This window comes from Callithrix jacchus, chromosome 2 (assembly GCF_049354715.1).
Source record: "Callithrix jacchus isolate 240 chromosome 2, calJac240_pri, whole genome shotgun sequence".
In the NCBI taxonomy this organism is placed as follows: domain Eukaryota; kingdom Metazoa; phylum Chordata; class Mammalia; order Primates; family Cebidae; genus Callithrix; species Callithrix jacchus.
Genome location: NC_133503.1, coordinates 90,135,781 through 90,160,997, shown reverse-complemented (window position 1 = coordinate 90,160,997; position 25,217 = coordinate 90,135,781). Strand labels below are relative to the sequence as shown.

The 25,217-nt window shown below is 41.5% G+C and overlaps 1 protein-coding gene across 5 annotated transcripts in view; it reads left to right on the top strand.

Moving 5' to 3' along the window:
• Nucleotides 1-13,064: 13,064 nt before the first annotated feature.
• HSD17B4 (hydroxysteroid 17-beta dehydrogenase 4) overlaps nt 13,065-25,217 on the top strand; it is a 92,551-nt gene continuing 80,398 nt past the window's right edge. For 2 of the 5 annotated variants that reach the window (XM_008991633.5, XM_035291032.3), the window contains exons 1-2: nt 13,065-13,103; nt 16,120-16,173. Coding sequence is in view for 2 of the 5 variants with exons in the window: in XM_002744721.6 (XP_002744767.1) it covers nt 13,205-13,262; nt 16,120-16,173 (112 nt within the window). In the remaining 3 variants the exon portion in view is untranslated. Of the gene's footprint in view, nt 13,263-16,119; nt 16,174-25,217 lie in introns of all 5 variants that reach the window. The other 3 variants (XM_002744721.6, XM_017969723.4, XM_008991634.5) reach the window with 2 other exon arrangements.

Sequence of the window (25,217 nt, the reverse complement as noted above, 5' to 3'; positions counted from 1 at the left end):
CTGACAAAGGACTTATATCCAGAATCTACAAAGAACCAAACAGATTTACAAGAAAAAAACAAACCAACCCAATAAAAAATGGGCAAAGCATATGAACAGACACTTTTCAAAAGAAGACATATATGAGGCCAATGGACATATGAAAAAATGCTCATTGTCACTGGTCATTAGAGAAATGCAAATCAAAACTACATTGAGATACCATCTCACGCCAGTTAGAATGGCGATCATTCAAAAATCTGGAGACAACAGATGCTGGAGAGGATGTGGAGAAATAGGAACACTTTTACACTATTGGTGGGATTGTAAATTAGTTCAACCATTGTGGAAGACAGTGTGGCAATTCTTCAAGGACCTGAAAATACAAATTCCATTTGACCCAGCAATCCCGTTACTCGGTATACATCCAAAGGATTATAAATCATTCTGTTATAAGGACACATGCACACATATGATCATTTTGGCACTGTTTACAATAGCAAAGACTTGGAACCAACCCAAATGCCCATCAATGATAGACTGGACAGGGAAAATGTGGCACATATACACCATGGAATACTATGCCTCCATAAAAAACGATGAGTTTGTGTCCTTTGTAGGGACATGGATGAATCTGGAAACCATCATTCTCAGCAAACTGACACAAGAACAGAAAATCAAACACTGCATGTTCTCACTCATAGGTGAGTGTTGAACAATGAGAACACATGGACACAGGGAGGCGAGCATCACACACTGGGGTCTGTTGGAGGCAGGGAGTAGGGGAGGGACTGTGGGGGTAGGGAGTTGGGGAGTGATAACATGGGGAGAAATGCCAGATACAGGTGATAGGGATGAAGGCAGCAAACCACATTGTCATGTATGTACCTATGCAACAATCCTGCATGTTCTTCACATGTACCCCAGAACCTAAAATGCAGTTATATATAAATATATATATATATATAAATTTACATATCTATATAAAGTTAAAAAAAATCAAGTAAAGGTTTCCTCATGCCCAGAGGAACCTGCTAATAGAACAATGTAATCATGGCTAGTGGTAGGCCACTGAGACTGCAAGGGATGAGGGAAGTGCTAGGCACAGCATCTGCTTAAAATCATGACAAGAACTATGGCTTCAGCCTTGACCAATGTGACAAGAAAAATATTTTGGAAATAACTGTATCGCTTAGGCTCCTATTTATAAGCAAGAAAAACAGACTTTGGCTGATTTAAGTAGGGAAATATTATTAAAAGGACACAGGGTGGGTGCCAGAATCTCTAGGTGTGGGTAAGAAAGCTAGATTCTGAGGCTTTGCAGCCAGGAACTATGTCCAAATAATGCCACAGAGATGGTATGATGAAGATACTGTTTTCCTCACAGCTGGATACTAGATGCTGCCACTTGCACCCTTGAGACTCCCACCACTAAATCCTACTCACTCCTGCTGGAACTGATGTCATTTCTCCTCCAACCATCCATCACCAGAATGCATTCTGTATAGTTTGTCATTCACCTCATCAATCATTCGTTCTCAATTCAACACCTTTGGAGGAAGTATCTGATTGGCAGAACTTAGGTCATGTGTTGTGATTGGCTGCAGTGGCGGCTGCGAAGATGAGTACCTGGTGTTTGCAGACTCTGAAGGAGGACACAAGTAAGGTATTATCCAACAATGGGGGGGTAGTTTAGACACTAGGCAGCAAAAAAGAAAAAGAATGCGGTTTCATCGTAGTATCCCTTCATGCTCTCCCAGTTTTCCATACACTGTTAGGAGTTAGTCAAAAAGCCTAGCGTCTCCCTTAGGAGAGTGACTCTTCAGAAGGGATTTACTCGGAGGACTCAAGATGGTGCTGTGAGACAACCCAGGATTGAAACTCTCGCTGGATGCACGGAGAGGGTGAGTCGGGGACACATTTCCAGACGGATCTTAGTTGCCCACAGAACGGGGAAATTCCCAGGTATAAAAGAGATGCAGGACGCCAGGCAGAGGTTTTGGCAGGTGTAGCTGGCAGCCGGTGCAGCTGCGGCCATGTCGGAGTGCAGAGGCGCTCCACAGCACTCCATACAAAAGCGCACTGTTACGGGTGCCCTGTTGAACCATCAAACTGAGACCTGAGAGGGCTGAACTTGAGATTGAACGAGACGTGGACAGTGAGCCAGCCCAGGAAATCCCAGGGACACAGCGTTTGGGGTAGCGCAGTGCGGCAAACAAAATGGCGATTCCAAACGCTCCCGGTGAGGAGGTTTTCTTAAAGCGCAGCTCCATGGGGGAGGGGCGTCCGCCATTACTGAGGCAATCAGCCTCTACTGAGGTACACGCCCATTGCTGACGCAGCCTGCCGTTGCCGAGGCAACCCGGTACAACAGAGAGACTCCACCACAGGGCGTAGCCTGTGGCAACAGGGTGGAGACTGCAGCAGAAGGGCAGAGCCTGCAGCAACAGGGCGAACCTCACACCAGCAGGGCGGAGCCTCGGCAGGCAAATAGTGACTAGACTGCCTCCTAGCTGGGCAGGACAGCGAGGCGGAAACTCACAAGGAAAGCCCCAACCCCCCCCAGACAGAGCATCTGAGAAAAAAAGGGTTTTCTTATGAGTTATGTTGCAGCAGAATTAAGCATTGCAGCCTAACAGCCCTGAATGACCAACAGAGCTCACAGCTCAGCACTTGAGCTCCTACAAAGTACAGCTGTCTCCTCAAACAGCTCCCTGACCCCTCTATATCCAAAAGACTGACGTTTGGCAGGAATCATTCTGGGACAAAGATAGCAGAAAAAGAAACTGGTAGCATCCCTAGCTGTTCCACAGCTGCTATAGGTGCACCCCAGACAAGCAGGGCCTGGAGTGGACCTCAGCAGTCGTACAGCGAAGGGGCTAGACTGGTAGAAGGAAAACCAAGTAACAGAAGTACTTCATCATCAACAATCTGGGTGTCCACTCAGAGACCCAATTGAAGGGTCAGCAACTACACAGACGACGGGTGGATAAATCCACAAAGATGGGAAGAAACCAGAGCAAAAAGGAGGAAAACACCCGAAACCAGAACACCTTGCCTCCTAGAACGAACCAAGACTCCTCACCAGCAAGGGAACAAAGCTGGATGGAGAATGACTGTGACGAAATGACGGAATTAAACTTCAGAAGGTGGATAATGAGAAACTTTTGTGAGCTAAAAGAACATGTTTTAAATCAATGCAAAGAAACTAAGAACCTTGAAAAAAGATTTGAGGAAATGATAACAAGAATGGATACCTTAGAGAGGAATATGAATGAATTAAAGGAGCTGAAAAACACAATACGAGAACTTCGCGAAGCATGCACAAGTTTCAGTAGCCAAATTGACCAAGCAGAAGAAAGAATATCAGAAGTCGAATATCAACTCAATGAAATAAAACGAGAAACCAAGATCAGAGAAAAAAGCACAAAAAGGAATGAACAAAGTCTCCAAGAAATGTGGGACTACGTGAAGAGACCTAACCTACGTTTGATAGGCGTACCAGAATGTGACGAAGAGAATGAATCCAAGCTGGAAAATACTCTTCAGGACATTATCCAGGAAAATTTCCCTCACCTAGCAAGACAGGCCAACACTCAATTGCAGGAAATACAGAGAACACCACAAAGATATTCCGCAAGAAGAGCAACCCCAAGGCATATAATTGTCAGATTCAACAAGGTTGAAATAAAGGAGAAAATACTAAGGGCAGCCAGGGAGAAAGGTCAGGGCACCCACAAAGGGAAGCCCATCAGACTCACAGCAGATCTCTTGGCAGAAACTCTACAAGCCAGAAGAGAGTGGGGGCCAATATTCAACATCCTTAAAGAAAAGAACTTTCAACCCAGAATTTCATATCCAGCCAAACTGAGCTTCAGAAGTAAAGGAAAAATAAAATCCTTTGCAAACAAGCAAGTACTCAGAGATTTTGTCACCACCAGGCCAGCTTTACAAGAGCTCCTGAAAGAGGCACTACACATAGAAAGAAACAACCAGTACCAGCCATTCCAAAATCACACTAAATGCTAAAGAGCATCAACATAATGAAGAATCTACAACAAGTAATGGGCAAAACAGCCAGCTAGCATCAAAATGGCAGTATCAAATTCACACATAACAATATTAACCCTAAATGTAAATGGACTAAATGCACCAATCAAAAGACACAGACTGGCAAATTGGATAAAAAGCCAAAACCCATCAGTGTGCTGTATCCAGGAAACCCATCTCACATGCAAGGGTACACAAAGGCTCAAAATAAAGGGATGGAGGAAGATTTACCAAGCAAATGGAGAGCAAAAGAAAGCAGGAGTTGCAATTCTCATCTCTGATAAAATAGACTTTAAAGCAACAAAGATCAAAAGAGACAAAGAAGGCCATTACATAATGGTAAAAGGATCGATACAAAAAGAAGAGCTAACGATCCTAAACATATATGGACCCAATACAGGAGCACCCAGATACATAAGGCAAGTTCTTAACGACTTACAAAGAGACTTAGACTCCCACACAATAATAGCGGGAGACTTTAACACTCCACTGTCAATATTAGACAGATCAACCAGACAGAAAATCAACAAGGATATCCAGGGCTTGAACTCAGACCTGGAGCAAGCAAACCTGATAGACATTTACAGAACTCTCCACCCCAAATCCACAGAATATACATTCTTCTCAGCACCACATCACACCTACTCTAAAATTGACCACATAATTGGAAGTAAAGCACTGCTCAGCAAATGCAAAACAACTGAAATCATAACAAACAGCCTCACAGATCATAGTGCAATCAAGTTAGAACTCAGAATTCAGAAACCAACCCAGAACCACACAGCTTCATGGAAACTGTACAACTGGCTCTTGAATGTTGACTGGATAAGCAACAAAATGAAGGCAGAAATAAAGAAGTTCTTTGAAACCAATGAGAACGAAGACACTACATGCCAGAATCTCTGGGACACATTTAAAGCAGTCTCTAGAGGAAAGTATATAGCAATAAGTGCCCATATGAGAAGAATGGAGAGATCCAAAATAGACACCCTATCGTCAAAATTGAAAGAGCTAGAGGAGAAAGATCAAAAAAACTCAAAACCCAGCAGAAGACAAGAAATAACTAAGATCAGAGCTGAACTGAAGAGATTGAGACACGAAAAACCCTTCAAAAAATCAATAAATCCAAGAGCTGGTTTTTTGAAAAGATCAACAAAATAGACAGACCACTAGCCAGATTGATTAAAAATAAAAGAGAGAACAACCAAATAGATGCAATAAAAAATGATAAAGGGGAAATCACCACAGATTTCACAGAAATCCAAACCATCATCAGAGAATATTACAAACAACTCTATGCACATAAACTAGTAAACCTGGAGGAAATGGATAAATTCCTGGACTCCTGTGTCCTCCCAAGCCTAAACCGGGAGGAAGCTGAAACTATGAATAGACCAATAACAAGGGAAGAAGTCGAGGCAGCAATTAGGAGCCTACCACACAAATAAAGCCCAGGTCCAGACGGGTTCACAGCCGAATTCTACCAGACACACAAAGAAGAGTTGGTACCATTTCTTCTGAAACTATTCCAAATAATCCAAAAAGAAGGAATCCTTCCCAAATCATTCTATGAGACCAATATCATCCTGATACCAAAACCCGGCAGAGACCCAACAAGAAAAGAAAACTTCAGGCCAATATCCATGATGAACATAGATGCAAAAATCTTCAATAAGATATTGGCAAGCCGATTGCAACAGCAAATCAAAAAACTTATTCATCACGATCAAGTAGGATTCATCCCGGGGATGCAAGGCTGGTTCAACATACGCAAGTCTATAAACGTAATTCACCACATAAACAGAACCAAAAACAAAAACCACATGATTATCTCAATTGATGCAGAGAAGGCATTTGACAAAATTCAACAGCCCTTTATGCTAAAAACCCTCAATAAACTCGGTATCGATGGAACTTATCTCAAAGTAATAAAAGCTATTTATGACAAACCAACAGCCAATATCATACTGAATGGGCAAAAACTGGAAGCATTCCCTTTGAAATCCGGCACTAGACAAGGATGCCCTCTTTCACCACTCCTATTCAATATAGTACTGGAAGTTCTAGCCAGAGCAATCAGGCAAGAAAAAGAAATAAAGGGTATTCAAATAGGAAAGGTGGAAGCCAAATTGTCTCTATTTGCAGACGACATGATAGTATACCTAGAAGACCCCATCGCCTCAGCCCAAAAACCCCTGAAACTGATAAGCAGCTTCAGCAAAGTCTCAGGATATAAAATCAATGTGCAAAAATCACAAGCCTTCCTCTACACCAATAACAGACTTAAAGAGAGCCAAATCAAGAACGAACTGCCATTCACAATTGCTACAAAAAGAATAAAATACCTTGGAATACAACTCACAAGGAATGTAAGGGACCTCTTCAAGGAAAACTACAAACCACTGTTCAACGAAATAAGAGAGGACACAAACAGATGGAGAAACATTCCATGTTCACGGTTAGGAAGAATTAATATAGTAAAAATGGTTATACTGCCCAAAGTAATTTACAGAATCAATGCTATCCCCATCAAGCTACCATTGACTTTCTTCACAGAACTGGAAAAAACCACCATGAACTTCATATGGAACCAAATGAGAGCCCGCATAGCCAAGTCAATTCTAAGCAAAAAGAACACAGTGCGGGGCATCACACTACTGGATTTCAAACTATACTACAAGGCTACAGTAATCAAAACAGCATGGTACTGGTGCCAAAACAGAGATATAGACCAATGGAACAGAACAGAGGCATCGGAGGCAACACAACATATCTACAACCATACAATCTTTGATAAACCTGACAAAAACAAGCAATGGAAAAGGATTCCCTATTCAACAAATGGTGCTGGGAAAACTGGCTAGCCATGTGCAGAAAGCAGAAACTGGACCCCTTCCTGACACCTTACACCAAAATTAACTCCAGATGGATTAAAGACTTAAACATAAGACCCGGCACCATAAAAACCCTAGAAGGAAATCTAGGCAAAACCATCCAGGACATAGGAGTAGGCAAGGACTTCATGAACAAAACACCAAAATCATTTGCAACAAAAGCCAAAATAGACAAATGGGACCTAATGAAACCCCACAGCTTCTGCACAGCAAAAGAAACAGCCTCTAGTGTGAATCGGCAACCAATAGAATCGGAAAAAATTTTTGCAGTTTACCCATCTGACAAAGGGCTGATATCCAGAATTTACAAAGAACTCAAACAGATTTACAGGAAAAAGCAAACAAGCCCATTCAAAATTGGGCAAAGGATATGAACAGACACTTTACGAAAGAAGACATATATGAGGTCAACAATCATATGAAAAAATGCTCATCGTCACTGGTCATCAGAGAGATGCAAATCAAGACCACATTGAGATACCATCTCACGCCAGTTAGAATGGCGATCATTAAAAAATCTGGAGACAACAGATGCTGGAGAGGATGTGGAGAAAAAGGAACACTTTTACACTGTTGGTGGGAGTGTAAATTAGTCCAACCATTGTGGAAGACAGCGTGGCGATTCCTCAAGGCCTTAGCAATAGAAATTCCATTTGACCCAGCCATCCCATTACTGGGTATATATCCAAAGGACTATAAATCGTTCTACTATAAGGACACATGCACACGAATTTTCATTGCAGCATTGTTTGCAATAGCAAAGACCTGGAATCAACCCAAATGCCCATTGATGATAGACAGGATTGGGAAAATGTGGCACATATACATTATGGAATATTATGCAGCAATCAGAAATGATGAGTTCGTGTCGTTTGTAGGGACATGGATGAATCTGGAGAACATCATCCTCAGCAAACTGACACAAGAACAGAAAATGAAACACCACATATTCTCACTCATAGGCGGGTGATGAAAAATGAGAACACATGGACACAGAGAGGGGAGTACTAAACACTGGGGTCTATTGGGGGGAAAAGGGGAGGGTCAGTGGGAGGGGGAGGTGGAGAGGGATAACCTGGGGAGAAATGCCAAATGTGGGTGAAGGGGAGAAAGCAAACAAATCACACTGCCATGTGTGTACCTATGCAACTGTATTGCATGCTCTGCACATGTACCCCAAAACCTAAAATGCAATAAAAAATAAAAAAAAAAAAGAAGGGATTTACTCACAAGGCAGGAGCAAGGAGAACAACCATGGGAGGAGTTCTAACCACCAGCAAAGATCAGTAGAATTCTTACTGGGAAAAAGATGAAAATCCGGAGGGTGGATAACAGGGGATGTGATCTGCCTGGGTTCTTCAGGGAATCAACAAATGCTTCTTTTTCATAGCTCTACCTGAAGAGATGGGGCAGTGAAGAGGATAGAAACACCGGATACATTTTGTCTTTGAGAAGACATTGCCTTGCAGGTGATCTTAACGTATCGCAGGCAATGGCCTTATTGTTGATTTATGCAACCAGTGAGCTGAAGATCCTACTCTTGTAACCTTTGCTTCCAGGATGGAAGGGAAGAGATATATTTTTGTTTGTTTAAAATTTGTATTTTAATAACTTTTTATTTTGGATGATGTTAGACTCACATAGAAGTTGTTAAAATAGTATAGAAAGAGAGAAAGCATAGTAGATTCTAGGACTATCTAAGCCTACATACTGATGAAGATATAATGAGAGGCTAGACAGATTTGAGTTGGAGCCAAATGCACAAATGCAGTGGGTTGAGGACCCCTGAGATCCCTCAAATATGCTGAGAGAATAAAGCACAAATTTCACCTGCCACAGACTTTCTCAGTAGCTGGGGAGAAGTTACTGAGAAACACAGACTTTCTCAGTCTCTGGGGATTAGCTCAGGGAAAAGCAGAGGCTAGCATGGCCTTAAAGAACACCACTAACCCTGCCAAACCTTTCCTGTCAAACATGTCACCTGTTTACATATACCCTGTGCAGCCATAAGAAAGAATGAGGTCATGTCCTTTGCAGGAACATGATGGAGGCCATTATTTTTAGCAAACTAGCAGGTACAGAAAACTACATACTGCATGTTCTCACTAGTGGGTGGTAAATGATGAGAACACATGGACACATAGAGAAGAACACCACACATTGGGGCCTGCTGGAGGGTGGAGGGTGGGAAGAAGGAGAGGACAGGATAAATAGCTAATACGTACAAGGCTAAATATCTCGGTGATGAAATCATCTGTACAACAAATCCCCACTACACGAGTTTACCTATATAACGAACCTGCACATGAACCCTTGAACTTAACTAGAAGTTTAAAAAAATAAAAAATAAAAGAGAAATACCTTACAGGACTGGAGGTGATATCAGGGTCACAAGTGGTCACATGTCCAAACACAGTTTAGAGCAGCATTTTCAAGAACTTCAAGGGGGTAAAGAGAAGACCGGGGGCTCATCAGCGTCTTCAATGAGGATTTTGACTGTTGCCATGTCTTTAAAGGGCCCCATGCAGCTAAAACCTGGGTCATCGTGGACACTGACTCCCTCTACCTTCAGCATATGGTATTTTTGGGTCTGAAAGTCCAGAGGCTGTTAAGAAATGACAAAGATGAATGTTTCTCTCTAATGACCACAGCAGCCAGAACAAATGAGTATAATGCTGATGGATCAGAGTCGTGTGTGTTGAAACCCATTTGTGAGCCTTAATGGGATCACTCTCCAGTCCCCCAGATCAACCTGTAAATTTTACAGGCATTTGTTGATATTTGTTTATTACACAAGCTTAGTGAATGTAAAAAAAAAAAAAAATCATGGTTGAGTGTGGTGGCTCACACTTCTAATCCCAGCACTTTGGGAGGCTGAGGCAGGCAGATCACAAGGTCAGGAGTTTGAGATCACCCTGGCCACCATGGTGAAACCCTATCTCTGCCAAAACAAAAACAAAAACAAAAACAAAATTTAGCCCGGCATGGTGGCGTGTGCCTGTAATTCCAGCTACTTGCGAGGCTGAGGCAGGAGAGTTGCTTGAACCCAAGAGGTGGAGGTTGCAGTGAGCCGAGATCGGGCCACTGCACTGCAGCCTGGGTGACAGAGTGAGACTTTGTCTCAGAAACAAACAAAAAAAAATCACCTGCTACGGTGACATTAAGAAGAGAGAGAAGAAAGAAATCCAAAAAGACAATATTTACTCTAAACAGAGTTACTTTAAACTGGCAACTCTAAGACTCTTTTTCTGCCTTTGTGTCCACAAAAAAGAGAATTTGAGAGCAAGATAAGACCATTAAAGAAAATAATCCACACTTCTATAGCAACACTCTTTTGTAACGTGCTAAATTACACACGTCATTGTACTTTGATGACTGTAATTTCTAATCTGTATCGCCGCCCATTCATATTCGAGTCACATTTATTTGGGTAGTTACTGTACTAGGCATCAGCATTTACCTATCCCTGTTGTCCATGGTCTAGGATTAGCCAATATCCAGTTTTGATTCTGGAAAGTGGACTACTGGAGCCTGAAGACCAAAGTTTAATGAGTTGCAGCAGTACGGGTTTACCCTTGACGTGTGGATTCACAAGCGGCCGGGCTGGAGGCTCACTTTTACACTTCGGTTTAATCTTGCGTTCGAAATGGCCAGGGGCTTTCTCATGACCAATAAGCAAAGCACTTCATCCTTTGTTTAAACCAGGGATAGTGGCAGGGGTATATGTGCGAAGGGCAGAGAGGTATGTCGGGTGCTGGCAGGGTGGCTTTGAGACCAAGAGGTGGGACTCACCTCCAGGCATTGTGTCCCATAGTTGGAGGCTGCGCTGAGTGGGTTGAGGTCCTGGCCCGAAGTACAGAGTGTGCCGTTGGAGGACTGCACCTCTTATCTCAAGAACTTTTTTTATCTTTGGGTCCTATGCTCTTGGAGCTTGTCTCTATGGGCTTTGGTGAGCATCAGAATTCAGGGGTCAAACCTAAGTTAGATGTGGACAAATGGCTAAGAGAACAAGGTGCTAGTTTAGGGATGAACTGCCAGTGGAAGGATATAGTTTTTGGAATTTTAGGCTTGCCTTACAGAGAGATTTTTCTTGCTACACACACCTGAGCCTTGAAACCAAGCTGCCAGAGCTCTAGAACCATAGCCAGCTGCTGGCATCTCTAGCCATAGCTTCACTTTCTCTTCCCAGATGCAATTTGTCTAAAATTGGAGCCATACCCCTCCAGAAGCTGCTGTTTCTCCACTATTTATTTTGATGAACGACCCATCATAACCTAGATTCTCAAATCAGAAATATGGAATTATTTCAGTAATTCTTTCCTCATCTCTATATCTAATTAATCAAAAAGATTTAATTAGTTCTGAAGCAGGAAATGTTTCTGACCCCTTTATGGGTGGATACAGGAACTGGAGTGCACGGGTTCTAGAACTAGCAGGCTGCTTTGGTGCTGGCAGGGGCAGACTCCACTCGCTGGGTCCTGCTGCCTCATGGAGGGGGAGCACAGGTGAGTGGGTGCAGGAGCCAGGGCCAGTGTGTGCAGGAGCAAAACTGTGTGGCCCTTGGCAGTGTCTGGGGGGGGTACCTGCGACCCCTGAAGCCGCAGAGGGTGTGCGATACAGTGCTCTTTTAGCTTTGCCATCCACTGATGGCTTAAATGTTAAATAGCTCAGTGGGCCCTCTGTTTTCTGGTGTGAGGCAGTTGCTCTCTGCCAGTGCAGCAGAGGGTCAGTGTGACAGTCTTTAGTGTCACACCTGTGGCACCCAAGCTCTTGTTTGGCATCCAGGAAAAATCAGGTGACAGGAACAAATTGAAGAATGGTGAACGCAGAGGATTTTATTGCTGATGAGAGTAGCTCTCAGTGGGAAGGGGAGCCGTAAAGGGGATGGAGTGGGAAGGTGATCTTCCCCAGGAGCAACACCTTCAGGCCATATCTCTGAAGTGAAGCTGTTTCTTCTCTCCTCTCCTCTCTGCCAGTGGAGCCAGGAGTTTTTACGGGCAAATGATCTGGGGCTGGGAGGCCATAGGTGGTTTTAGGAAAGGCAACAGTCAAGAGGGAAAACAGGGATGCCTGTTCTCACTTTGGGCCATCGATCCAGGCTTGAGGGTGGAGCTGGGAACCTGCCCTCTTCTGTTCAGAATTTCCCCACCTCCTGTTTTTGGAAATCAGTTCCATTTCCAAATACAATATAACTCAACATTTTCCTTCTTCAACATTTCCTCTGCCTTTTTCTAGCTGCCATAATTCCCTCTTTTCCTTGCCCACCTCCAATCAATGGAGGGAATAATGGGCAAAGTGATCTTTCCATAATGTAAATGTGTTCTGATCACCCTCTGGAGTAATCCTACTTAAAACCATTTTCGGCACAAAATTTAAACATCTAAACGTGGTCTTGCTGACTTTGCTTACTTTTGCAGCTTCACCCTCTTTCTCCCCAAACCTAGCTAGTGTTTGTGCTGCCTGCAATGCCCTTCTTTCTTTGCGGGAGCCACCGCTTTAGGTCCTGCTTCACCTCCTTCAGAAAGTTTTTTCTCTTTCTCCCTAGTGGGGATAGGACCTGTTTATTTTGACACCATTAGCATACGTACACACATTTGTCACAAGTCTTAAACTGCACCGTTATTGAAAATTTACCATCTGACTTTGAGTAGCTAAAGAGGGCCCTATCAAAACCCAGTAGATATTTATTCTCAAAGTACAAATGCAAGATCATTTAGGAACACTTGTCAAAATGTTTTTGTCCCCTCAGATTCTGTTTTGGTAGGTCAGCAGTGGGGGTCCAGTTCCCTCTGCTGCATTTTGATAGTTCCCTGAGGTTTGTCATGTAGGAAGTGTAGGGATTACGCTGATAAATCTACCATAGCTAAGGGGGACTTTCCTTCCCGGGGTCTATCTCTGGAAGCCCCTTAAGGATAGGGGTCGCATGCATTTCTCCAGGCCAGCAACTAAACTCAGAAAACGTTTATTGAGTGGATGACGAAACGATAGGTGAGTAGGTCACAGGTCCTAGCAACTCCTACTGCTTCCAGCCACAGAAACGGTCCTTTCAAGCCCAGACTCTTTGGCAGGACCGTCCAGCGAGTGGAGTCACTCTGAACTACGTTTCCCAGGATTCCAAGGGAGCCATGCGCAGGCGCACTTGGAAAATACGGCGGCCGTCTTCCTTCCAGAAATTTGCAGGTCACTCACCCTCGTCCGCCCCTGCCACTCCCCCACTCCTTCTGTCCGGCAGTCGGAGCCCAGCGGCTCTACTTGTGTGTGTATCGCTGCAGGCCTTATTCATGGGCTCACCGCTGAGGTTCGACGGGCGGGTGGTGCTGGTCACCGGCGCGGGGGGAGGTGAGCATGCGAAGGTTGGAGGCGGCCAGCTTTGCTCTCCCAAGGGCTGCTGGCCGCCCTTTGCGGGCCCGGGGGATACGAGCGCAGCCGCAGCTGAGGTGCCGGCGCCGGGGCTATTGGCGGTGGTGACTGGGAGGCTTGGGGACCGAGCGGCTGCACCGGGTGGTGGTGGTGGGGAGGAGAATGGCTGTTGTTGAGGCACCGAATCAGCTGAGGAGGAAAAAGCCCGAAACACCCGGTCGCTCAGGCAGGTACAGCACCCCGGTGTAGGCGTCCCAAGTGGAGAGGCCAGGCTGGGGTACTGGTTGCAAAACTGGGTGAAAGTTCTTCCGGACTCTTGTCTGTGGGCATTGATCGTTACTTTTCCTGCAATTAACTCTCTTAGATCTTTGCATAGTCTTTTAAAGGACTGGAAAGCCGCGAGGGGCGGGGGCTGTAATTCGCCTCAGCTCCTGAAAAGTCAGTCGTTCAGTGTTGGTTTCTCTCTGTCACACGATTTTAAGTTCTTGAGAGGGCATTTTTAAAAGAGGGCGTCTGATAAGAGCCCTCCCCGTTGGAGTTTGTGCTCGAAGTTGGAGTCTTGGCAAGGGTTGTAAACTCAAATGCGGACAGAGGTCAGGCGTATGATGGAGAAAGAAAATGGGAGTACAATGTGGAGGGACATTGAGGAACTGGAAAGCAGAGACTTCCCAAGTGGTCCAGCCAGTGGGAAAGTTTCCTGTATTTCAGGAGCGGCAAAATGGAAAATTGTTCTGTAAAATAACATTTTTAAAGGACAAAAAACTAAAACTACTCATACCCACATGGATGCTGTGCAGTGAGATTTTACACTAGTTTCTCACCTCTGTGACCTCCAAGTGCAGGGACCTTGACATATGCACCTTTGATATGGTAGTGCCATATACCTGGAAAGGGCCTAATGCATAAATCATTTGAGTTATATATTAAACGTTACAAACTGTGGAATTCTGCCAGTTAATTCCTATGTACTTTCATATCTCTGTTGATAAAGTGGATTCTTATGCTGCTTTTCACGAAACGCTTTTAGTATTTATTAATAGCCAAGTATTTTATACTCATAGCTGTCTGGTTATATCTCGATGTATTTGGGTGTACTCATACCTTCTAAATATTTTTAGGAAAACGTTTTGTTTATACTTTGCTTTTGATGGAAATAATGTGTTTTAAAACGGTTGGTGTTTTTAATCTTTCCTAACAGTTCTCGGATAATTTTCATGCAGAAGGTCCAGGGATTACATTCTGAGAAGTTTTTGCCATTGCTAAGGGGACTTTCCTTTTCAGGGGCTATATCTGAAAACCATTCAAGAATAGGGACTGTTTATTATGATGCCGTTAGCATACTTACACATGGTATGCAGTGCATTTTACACCAGGACTCAGTACACTTACACATGCCCACACATCTGTATTTAAAACCAGTTTATGATACAATATGTAGTACTTGCATTGTATCCTGAAATTTATTTTCTATTCTGTTTTATTTATAAATTTTAATTGCAACCCACAAAATTGATTTTGTGAAACAATGAGTTGTGACTAGACAGTTATGAACTTAGCACCTGCTGTTCATAAACTGGTTAAATTCTCTCTTACTCGTTCAGTGTGGATTAATTTTTTTTTTTTTTTTCAGAGAAAATGTTGTACTCTGTAACCCAGGCTGGAGTGCAGTAACCCAGGCTGGAGGGCGGTGACCCGATCATGGCTCACTGTAACCTTGAACTCTTGGGCTCAAGTGATCCTTTTGCATCAGCCTCCTGCCTAGCTAGGACTCTATGTGTGTGCCATCATGCCCAGCTAATTTTTAAATGTTTTCTAGAGATGGAATCTTGCTTTGTTGCTCAGGCTGGTCTTAAACTCCTGGCCTCAAGCGATCCTTCTGCTTGGATTAAATTCTAAAATAAGTTATTTGATGATATTTTCTAGTTTAGGAAAACTCTGTGTTTTTAGTTCTTTTTGTTTGTTTGTTTGTTTGTTTGAGAAGAAGTCTCACTGTATTGCCAAGGTTGGAGTGTAGTGGCACAATCTTGGCTGACTGCAACATCCACCTACCCATTTCAAGCAATTCTACCGCAGCTTCCCAAGTAGCTTGGGGTACAGGTATATGCCACAGTTTTATTTCTTTTTGGCTATGTAAACTTATACCTTATAGCTTTGAGTCAGAAATATTTTTTGTGTTTGATGACTGTGTAGTCAAGGTTTCAGGGCAGGATACAGAAACCACTAGATATTTTAAGCAGTAAAGGATTCAATATAGACAATTAGGTTTTAGAGAGGTCTTAGAATAACTTCTGCATCAATAGGAAATTGATCTATTAGAGGAGGCAATACCTCTGAGGCTGAAACTGGAGCTGTGCCACAGCCCAGGTAGCAATGGCACTAGGGACCTGAAGTATGGAAGCTACCATCTGGGGATTAGGGAGCTGAATGAAGAAGTTGCCTCTATAGTCATTGTTTTTTAATGCGGAGGAACTTTCAAGAAAATTAACTTCTTAACAGCAACAGCTAGAACTCTCAGTAAGGTGGCCTCTGTCTCACTTCCACCTTCTAAATTTTATGCAGATGCATCAGATGGTGGAACCCAATCCACAGCATCCTAGCAGCTAAGTAAAATGGTAGGAAATGGTAGTAGAATAGGAAAAACACAGTTTTAAGTTTTCCAACCTCTGCAAGCAGAAGAGAGTGGTTAGGTTGAGAGTACCAGTGGTAGGATAGGTTGAGAATACCATTAAAACATAATTAATTGCTCACCAGTTTTTTAAATGGGGATTGAGTTGAGTGGACCAAAAAAACTATGCTGACATTTCTTCAACTTTCTGATTATTTTGTTTTTGATTAGGATTGGGCCAAGCCTATGCCCTGGCTTTTGCAGAAAGAGGAGCATTTGTTGTTGGTAAGTTGGTGTGTTTTTCTTTTTAATCCGTAGCTGATAACTGAAATACAATCTTCACAAGCTACCTTTGTTTTTCTATCAAATAATTGGTCAAGGCTGAATTTTATCATTAATTTTTACTTTTGCCAGAAGGTTTTACCCCCACTAAGGCTGCGTTTTTAACCTACTTTTAAAAGTTAATGAGTTTCACAGATTTCCCAACTTAACAGAATTGATAAATAAGGGCTAGCGAGTGGGCATGGTGGCTTATGGCTATAGTGCCATCCACTCAGGAGGCTGAGGTGGGAGGATCGCTTGAGCCCAGGAGTTTTCAGCTACAGAGAACTATCATTATGCCATTGCACTCCAACTTGGGTGATGACGTGAAACCCTTTTCCTCACAGAAAAGGGTGGGAACAAGCATTTATTGTATAAAAGGAAATTCTTGACGTTAGTAAATTGTGGGCTGTAATTTTTTGAGGCGGGAGATTCATCTGCTGGTGTGAGATCAAAAGAGAGCCCAGTAAGAAATAACAGAATTTTGAGAACTGGAAGTTTGGAGTCAAGGTATCTAAAATATGGGTTTCTTGTCTCTTTCATGGAAACTTTTCAACTGGAAGCTTTAAAAAAAATTAACTGAGGGGGCAGTTACGTGAGTTTTTGTTTAGTAGTGAAGGGGTCAGATATACTGAAGAATCCCAAAGAGGGGAGATTTTAATAATCTAACTGGTTTGGACTGACCTAATGTGCTTGACTGTTGATGTGGACACAGAAATGAATTTGTCCACAACTGAGCCTTTGTGGGGAATAACTAAATAGTACTAAGTGCAGAAGGATATATAGGACCCAGTATTAGCGTATTTCCTGGGATAAAATCGTGGGCCCACAATGACCTTCTATTTCAGCTTCCTGACATCTTATGAGGCAATACAGAGAGATGAATTTTCATCAGTTTTTTCAGGGAGATACATATAACAAAAGAGTAAGCAAGCAACCAGGTTTTCTAAACAAAGAAGCCCTAAGCTGAGCATTTAATATACTTTTCTCCTTCAGTGTGGATGTGTAGCTTATCTTTATGAAAGGAACACAGACACTTTGGATGTTCCTTGTTTACGATCATAGCCACTATCTGATAATCCAGTCTGCTTCTTGTGGCAAGGACGAATTTTGACATTGTAGTATTTGGACAGCAGGTATGTATTTCAGCCCCTCTGCCAGATTTTCCCAGGAATAGCTTGTGTTGAGGCCTAAAGACACATGCTGTTACTGTTTTTTCTTTTTCTTCTCTTTTTTTTATTGCTATTTAGTTCTTAGTATTTTTACCTTATATGTTTTCATTTTTTCTGCTTTATATGTTTTTATTTTTATCTTTTCTGCTCAATTCCTTCAGTTCAAGGATCTTGTTTTATTGTATCTACTAAAGGACCTAGAATATTACCTTGTGCAAAGAAGGTACTGTGTTGATTGGTTCTTTTATTCTTGAAATAGTCTTTTTTGGGGAGGGGCTGGTGTGTTTGAGATTGGTTGAATACATTTGTTGTGTTTTTTTTTGTTCTTGACTACAATATAAACTTAGTTTATAAACTTGTTTTATAAAACATTTTTTAACAGTGTGTTCGTTTGTATCAGTTTTACTTTATTTCCCTGTTCCTTCTGAATTTCTTAAATTCCGATTAGAAATGTTTGAATTCTAAGAAAAAATTAAATGAAGAGGCTGTGTCTATCTATTCTGTCATTGCATTACTATAGTAGGGATGATAATTGAATCAAGTCCTGGTAAAAGTCCAAGAATACAGAAGAAAAATATTTCCTAAACCTGGTTGAAGAGCCAGTTTTAGTTTAGTGTTAAAGTTGAGAACTCAATGTTTGTGGAAATGCAGAAATTTTGACTATGTTTTCTATTCATTTTTAGTCTGTGTCTTAACTGTGAACTTTCTAGACCACCAGTGGATTGTCTTCTTCTCTACCACACTACTTTCTATGTGAGCCTTTTTACATGTACGCCATAGACACTCTGTTTCCAGGTTGCTTCACACCGCTAATTTTTTTCTTTTTTTTGAGGCGGAGCCTCATTCCGTCGCCCAGGCTAGAGTGCAGTGGCGTAGTCTCAGTTCACTGCAACCTCTTACTTCCGGGTTCAAACAGTTCTCTTCTTCAGCCTCCTGAGTAGCTGGGATTACAGGGGCCCGCCACCACTCCTGGTAATTTTTTTTTCCCGGCTAATTTTTTTTTGTTGTTTGTTTGTTTTTAGTAGAGATGGGGAGTCACCTTCTTGGCCAGGCTGGTCTTGAACTTCTGACCTCGTGATCCACCTGCCTCAGTCTCCCAAAGTGCTGGGGTTACAGGGATGAGCCACCATGCCTGGCCCACACACACTAATATTTCTCCTATGTTAAATTTCTTCTGCTCAGCAAAATTTTTACCTGGGTAAGCAAAAAATAGTAAAGAAGAATAAGCAAACTTAGGATGTTATGATGACATCAGAGTATCTTGCTTTTGGAAAAGTGACCAATCAGATTGTCCTGACTAGCTCAGAAGCCAGTAAGAAGTAAGGCCTTAAGAAATAAAGTAGCTTTTTTCTTATATGTCATCTTTTGCTATGTTATGGCTGCATTTAAAACAACCTCTAAATCTCAGCGGCTTACAATGACAAAGGATTATTTCATGCTTCTGGTCACCTGTGATTCTTCTCTGTGTGTTTTCCTGATTTCAGGATTCCAGCTGGAGAAGCAGCTTCTATCTGGGACATTGCTATTGTTGGGGCAGAGGGAAAATAACAATGGATCTACTTAGTGGTTCTTAAAGCTTCTTTTTAGAAGTAGCCTGCCACTTCTCACATTTCATTGACCAAAGGAAGTCTCCTGGCTAAGCCCAAAGTTAGGGTACCATTTAAAATACTCTCCAATTTTGCGTTAATGTGATTGCTCTGTTGTATATTCCATAATATAAAGCTTATGGAATATTTAAATTTGGTATAAGAACTGCTAAGCCTTAGGCTGATACTGTAAAAAGGGACATTTGCTTTTGTGTAAATTACATCTTTCAGGAAATGCTTGTGCATATCTTAAGTAGGATATTGGGAATTCGGTAGTTTTGAGGTTCCCTCATTAGGTGAACTATATCTGGTTCTCTGAATAGTAAGTTTTATTTTGAGGACTTAAACACAGGAAGGACTGACAAGAAGGAGCAAAAGAATCCCTTAGTAAGAAAGGCAGTTCTACTCTTGAACTGAAGTAACACCTTTGAGTAAATTAAATTACAGTCTTTTAAAGTAAGATTGACATGCCTTTTTGGTGCTGCAGTTCCATAATAATGGGAGAACTGAGTCTTAACTTCCTGTGTGCTGATGCTAGCGCCAGTGTTTTTAACCACTGTGGGATCTTGACAGCTGGAAGATGAACTGTAGTGGGGAAGGTGCATTGCCTTTTAAGTGAGGCCAAGCTTTATATCCTGACTCTGCTGCCTAATTACATGACCTCTCTGTTTGTAGCTGCCTTACCTAACTTTCAGGATTATGGTGAGGGTAAATGACAAAAAATTAAAGACTTTTGGAAAGGGAAGAGAGGAAAAGAAAGGAACCAGTATCAGTGCCTGCTTACCATATATGAGTCGCTCTGCTCAAGCACTGGATATATCAATTGAACCTGAGATCTTGTTGACTCAAGGCACATCCCAGCCCCTTATACATGTTTCTCCTAGATGCTTAGAGTAAAAGCTCATGTCTTAGTCCATTTTCTGTTGCTTATAACAGAACACTTAAAACGGAATAGTGTATTTTAAAAAAGGTATTTATTTCCTACAGTTATGTATGCTGAGTAGTCCAGTGTTGAGGGGCTATATCTGGTGATGGGGATTCTGTAGAGTTCCAAGATGGCACAGGGCGTCACATGGCAAGGGACTGAGTATGGTGACTCTGGTCTCTTTTCCTCTTCTTATAAAGCCACTAGTCTCATTCCCATGATAACCTGTTAATTCATTACCCAATTAATCCATTAGTCCTTGAATGGATTAATGCATTCATAAGGGCAGAGCCCTTATGACTAAATGACCTTTTAAAGGCCCCAACTCTCAATACTGCCACATAGGGGATTAAATTTCAACATGAGTTTTGGAGGGGAGAAATGTTTAAACTATAGCAGGCTGCTTTAGGCACTGATATAATCTCTGCAATGATAAGTATAGTACTTTACTTAGTAAACAAGAATATATACTGATTGGATGAATTAAACTTACACAATACAGGGAGAAAGATTATAAGAAAGCACATGTGAATTCTAGCTTGTAATAAATGAGCCATACATAAAATACCCACATCTCCCTTAAATATCTCCGTGACTATCACCAACCTGGGTTATGGGGGGAAACCTTGAATAAATTTAGAATAGCTCTTAGCTATTTGTCATTTTAAGAGCTAGAGTAGCTCTTAGCAATTTGTTATTTTGTCATTTGCCAGTTTTTTACAAATGTATTAAAGTTAATAGACTTAACATTAAATAGATTCATTTATTCAACCAACAAGTATTATTAGGCATCTATTATATAGCAAACACTGTTCTAGATGCTGGAGGAATATAGTGGGAATAAAACAGAATCCCTGCTTTCGTGGTGCATATATTCTAGTGGGGGGCAGTGGAGGGGCAGATAATCAACAAACACGTATGTAAAAATAGATAAAGGTAGGTGCTATGGAGAAAAAAAATGAGTGAATGGGACAGAAAATGCTGAAAGAAGACTTTTAAGGAGAGACTGCAGGAAGTGAAGGAGTGTGCTTTGAGGAGAGATTTGCTGCCTAAGCATCCCTGGCAGAGGAAACAGCTGATGGCCAGGTTACTGAGGCCAGAGAAGACCTGGTATGTTTTAGGGTTAGGAAGGGGGCCAACGTGGTTGTAGTGAGCAAAGTCATGAGGGGGACAAAAGTGAGAGATGAGGGCAGAGAGGTTGTAGAAGGCCAGATCACATAGGACCTTTAGTTCGGAGTAAGGACTGACTTTTACCCTGAGATGGGGAGCCATTAGAGGTTGTGAATAGAAGAGCAACATGACCTGATTTAAGGGTGAAATAGATCAATCTCATTGCTGTTTGGAGACTAGATTGTAGGGGAGCATGAATGGAAGTGGAGAAGGAAGATGGGCACGTTGAGATTTATTAGCTATTGATACATTTATATATGCTTTGTAATTTTCCATAAAAAAGAAGCAGCAGCAGAGAGACCAGTTGGAGGTTTTTGCAGTAATCCACATAAGAGATAGTGGTGGTTTAGACAATGTGATGGGGATGGAAATGGTGCAAATAAGTTAAATTCTGGATATATTTTGAAGGAAGCAATGGCAAATTTTTTTTTTTTTGAGATGGAGTTTCACTCGTTGCCCAGGCTAGAGTGCTGGAGAGCAACGGCATGATCCTGTCTCACTACAACCTCCCCCTTCTGGGTTCAAGCGATTCTCCTGCCTCAGTCTCCTGAGTAGCTGAGATTACAGGCATGTGCCACCATATCTGGCTAATTAAAAAAAAATTTTTAGTAGAGACAGGGTTTCTCCATGTTGGTCAGACTGCTCTTGAACTCTGGACCTCAGGTGATCCACCTGCCTTGGCCTCCCAAAGTGCTGGGATTACAGGTGTGAGCCACCATGCCCGGCCCAGTTATGGCAAAATTTTTTGATGGCTTTTATGTGGATTATAAGGGAAAGAGAAATCCAGATGGTCCCAAGATTTTTAAGTCAAACATCTAGAAGGATAGAGTGGCCATTTACTAAGACAGTAGAGACTGAAGGAGGAACAGATTGGCACAGAGGAGACAATCCTATTAGACTTTCAGATGGAGATATTAAGTAGGCAGTGGGATATAGGACACTGTAGTTGAGGGGACAGGTTGAGGCTAGACAGAGAAATCTGAGTATTCTCTGTTTATAGATGTTATTTAAAGCCAGAAGACTAAGTCAGATTATCTGGGTAGTGAGTACAAATAAACAGGAAAAGAGGTTGAAGGACTGAACTTTGAATGACCCAGTCTCTCATTTTCAGTTTTTTTCTCCCTTTAAGGATACATTTGATGCCTTCTTATTGTTGAGGCAAAGTCAATTAAAGGGACCTAATTTAAGATACTGCTGTCTAAACTACCATGATATGTTGGAGTTTTTTCAAATATTTAGATACAGTTACGGCCATTCTGGAAAAGATTCCTGATGAACTAAGAGGATTGCATCCTTCTACCAAAAGTGAAAACAGTGTGATAACCCTGTGTTTCCCATTTCCTTGGCTGTAGAGAAACTTAAGGGTGAACCTGACACTGTCTTCAACTAGACTAACTCCCATTAGCTTATGCTTTTAGTACGCTTGTCTTTCCCTGACATAACGTGTTGTTTAATTTTTCCCATCTTTAATAGTCCTGTTGCACATGCATTTTTAATTTAAATCAGTTCAAATAGATTTGATAGCAGTAAGGACATAAACATAATAGAGGAATAAAAATCTCCATTGGGCCCATAGCTCTAAAATCAATGAAATAATTCTTAATGCTATTGTCTGTCATGGGAAACTTTATCAAAATGGAAGGAAAGACATCAAGCATAGAAATAGGAGGCTGGGTGTGGTAGCTCATGCCTGATTCCCTGTGCTTTGGGAGGCTAAGCAGAGGATTGCTTGAGGCCAGGAGTTTGAGAATAGTCTGGGCAACATTGTGAGTCCCCATCTCTACAAAAAAGAAAAAAAAGAAAGAAAATGGAACTGTATGGGAGGACATCCAAGAAATGGTTAGTAGCAGGTACCTAGATATCTCTGGGAGAGAGCAGAATAAGGGCAAAGGGTGAAAAAGGACTTCTTGAATATACATGGCTTGAATTTCTTTAAAAGTATATGTATAAGGTAAATAACCCCTTCAAAAAGGAAATACATTTGTAATATTTTATTGCCCTCTTATCCTTATATATGCTTCTTGGGTTAATCAGCACAAAGAATGTCACTGTTAGCACATATAAAAATTATTTCAGTTTTGTAGAATTGGAAGCAACATTTTACTTTGGAAATAAAGTAGTTTTTATATATATGTCATTGTTAATGGATACAATTAACAATTGTATGGTGGGTGGATCACAAGGTCAAGAGATCGAGACCATCCTGGTCAACTTGGTGAAACCCCGTCTCTACTAAAAATGCAAAACATTAGCTGGGTATGGTGGTGCGTGCCTGTAATCCCAGTTATCCAGGAGGCTGACGCAGGAGAATTGCCTGAACCCAGGAGGTGGAGGTTGCGATGAGCCGAGATTGCGCCATTGCACTCCAGCCTGGGTAACAAGAGCGAAACTTCGTCTCAAGAAAAAAAAAAGTAAACTAAAATAATGAGCTACAACTTATAATCATTTAATTGTCAGACTGAAGACCATGATAACCAATGTTGTGAGGATGTAGGGTAACAGGCATTCTCACAAACAGATGGTTCCATTTTCAGGCTGTCATTGCCTGATAATTTGGTACCTTGTACTTAGTATTTATTTACCTACTTATAGAATACTTTTTATTAGCTCTAAGTGTGTTTTTAGAATTTCCTGGATCCTGGCTGGGTGCAGTGGCTCATGTCTTTAATCCCACTTTGGGAGGGTGATGCAGGAGGATTGCTTGAGGCCAGGAGTTCAAGACCAGCCTGGGAAGCATAGCAAGACCTGCTGTCAGTAAGACCTACTGTCTTTGCCAAAAAACAAAAACAAAAACAAAGCCAGGTGTGGTGGTACATGCTTGTAGTCCTAGCTACTCAGGAGGCTGAGGCAGGAGGATGGTTTGAGCCTGGGAGTTTGAGACTTCAGTGAGCTATCACTGTGCCATCGCACTCAGCCTGGGTGACAGTGCCACCCTGTCTCAAGAAATAAAGGATTTACCAATATTCTTATATTCCCAATATAGCACATATTTGGTAAAATTTTGGGAATGCTTTCTAGGAAAAATCTTCTGTAGTTAATAGACTATCCAAGTCACTGATTTATTTAAAAGGACAAAAATGAGGAAAAGATTTATGTTAAGAAAAAACCTTCAGGGTTATGAACTGGATTTTGTATAGAAAATTTCCAAATGTATCACACTTTCGAATATTTTAATGATTTGGGCTGAAAAGACTTGACCCTTGACTATCATAGTCTTACCATTTTTGTGCTACATTTGAAAGCTATTTATTTGAGTTGGTGGTTGGTTTATCTTTTCCTTTGTATCTTCCCCGACAAATATTATTTCTTTCGTCTTAGTGGAAATAATGATCTTTTTAGGGTACAAGAATCTTGCTTAAAGCATTAAAGAAGCAGAGTGATATTGTAGTAGGTCCAGTTTCTAGTGTAAACTTTGCCATTTCTTACAGACTAGAGACCTGTGGTAAGATAATCTTTTCCAAACTGTTTTCTTATCTGTGAAAGTAGGAACAGTTGTTACTGCCAGTCTCTTAAAAAGCTATCTGGAGATTAAATGCATCAATGTACATAGTGGTTTTATTGAAATGTGAAGTACACACATAACAATATAAGTTGTTGTTATTACTACTAGAATTTTAGCTGTGCATTTAAGTGGTAACAGTGTCAGATGTTATGGATACACATCTCTTTGTATATAGTTACAAAAAGTATTTTTAATGTTCTTGCTATATCTAAGCTTTTCAGCATGTAACCAATGATTTTTTTCTTATTTTTAATTGACATATAATAATTATACATATTTATGGGGTACAGTGTGGTATTTTGATACCTGTATAGAGTGTGTAATGATCAAATCAGTAATTAGCGTATCTGTCACCTCATTTATTCTTTCCTTGCATTGGGAACATTCAAAATTCTCTCTTCTATCTGTTTGAAAATATGGTATAAATTATTGTTGGCTGTAATCACCCTAGAGTACTATACATCGCTAGAACTTATTCCTTCTATTTAGTTGTAATTTTGTATTGGTTAATCAATCTCTTCCTATTCCCCTGTAACCTGCTACGCATCCCAGCCTCCAGTAACCAGTATTATACTTTGTACTTCTGCGAGATCAACTTACTTAGCTTCCACATATGAGTGAAAACATGCTGTATTTATCTTTCTGTGCCTGGT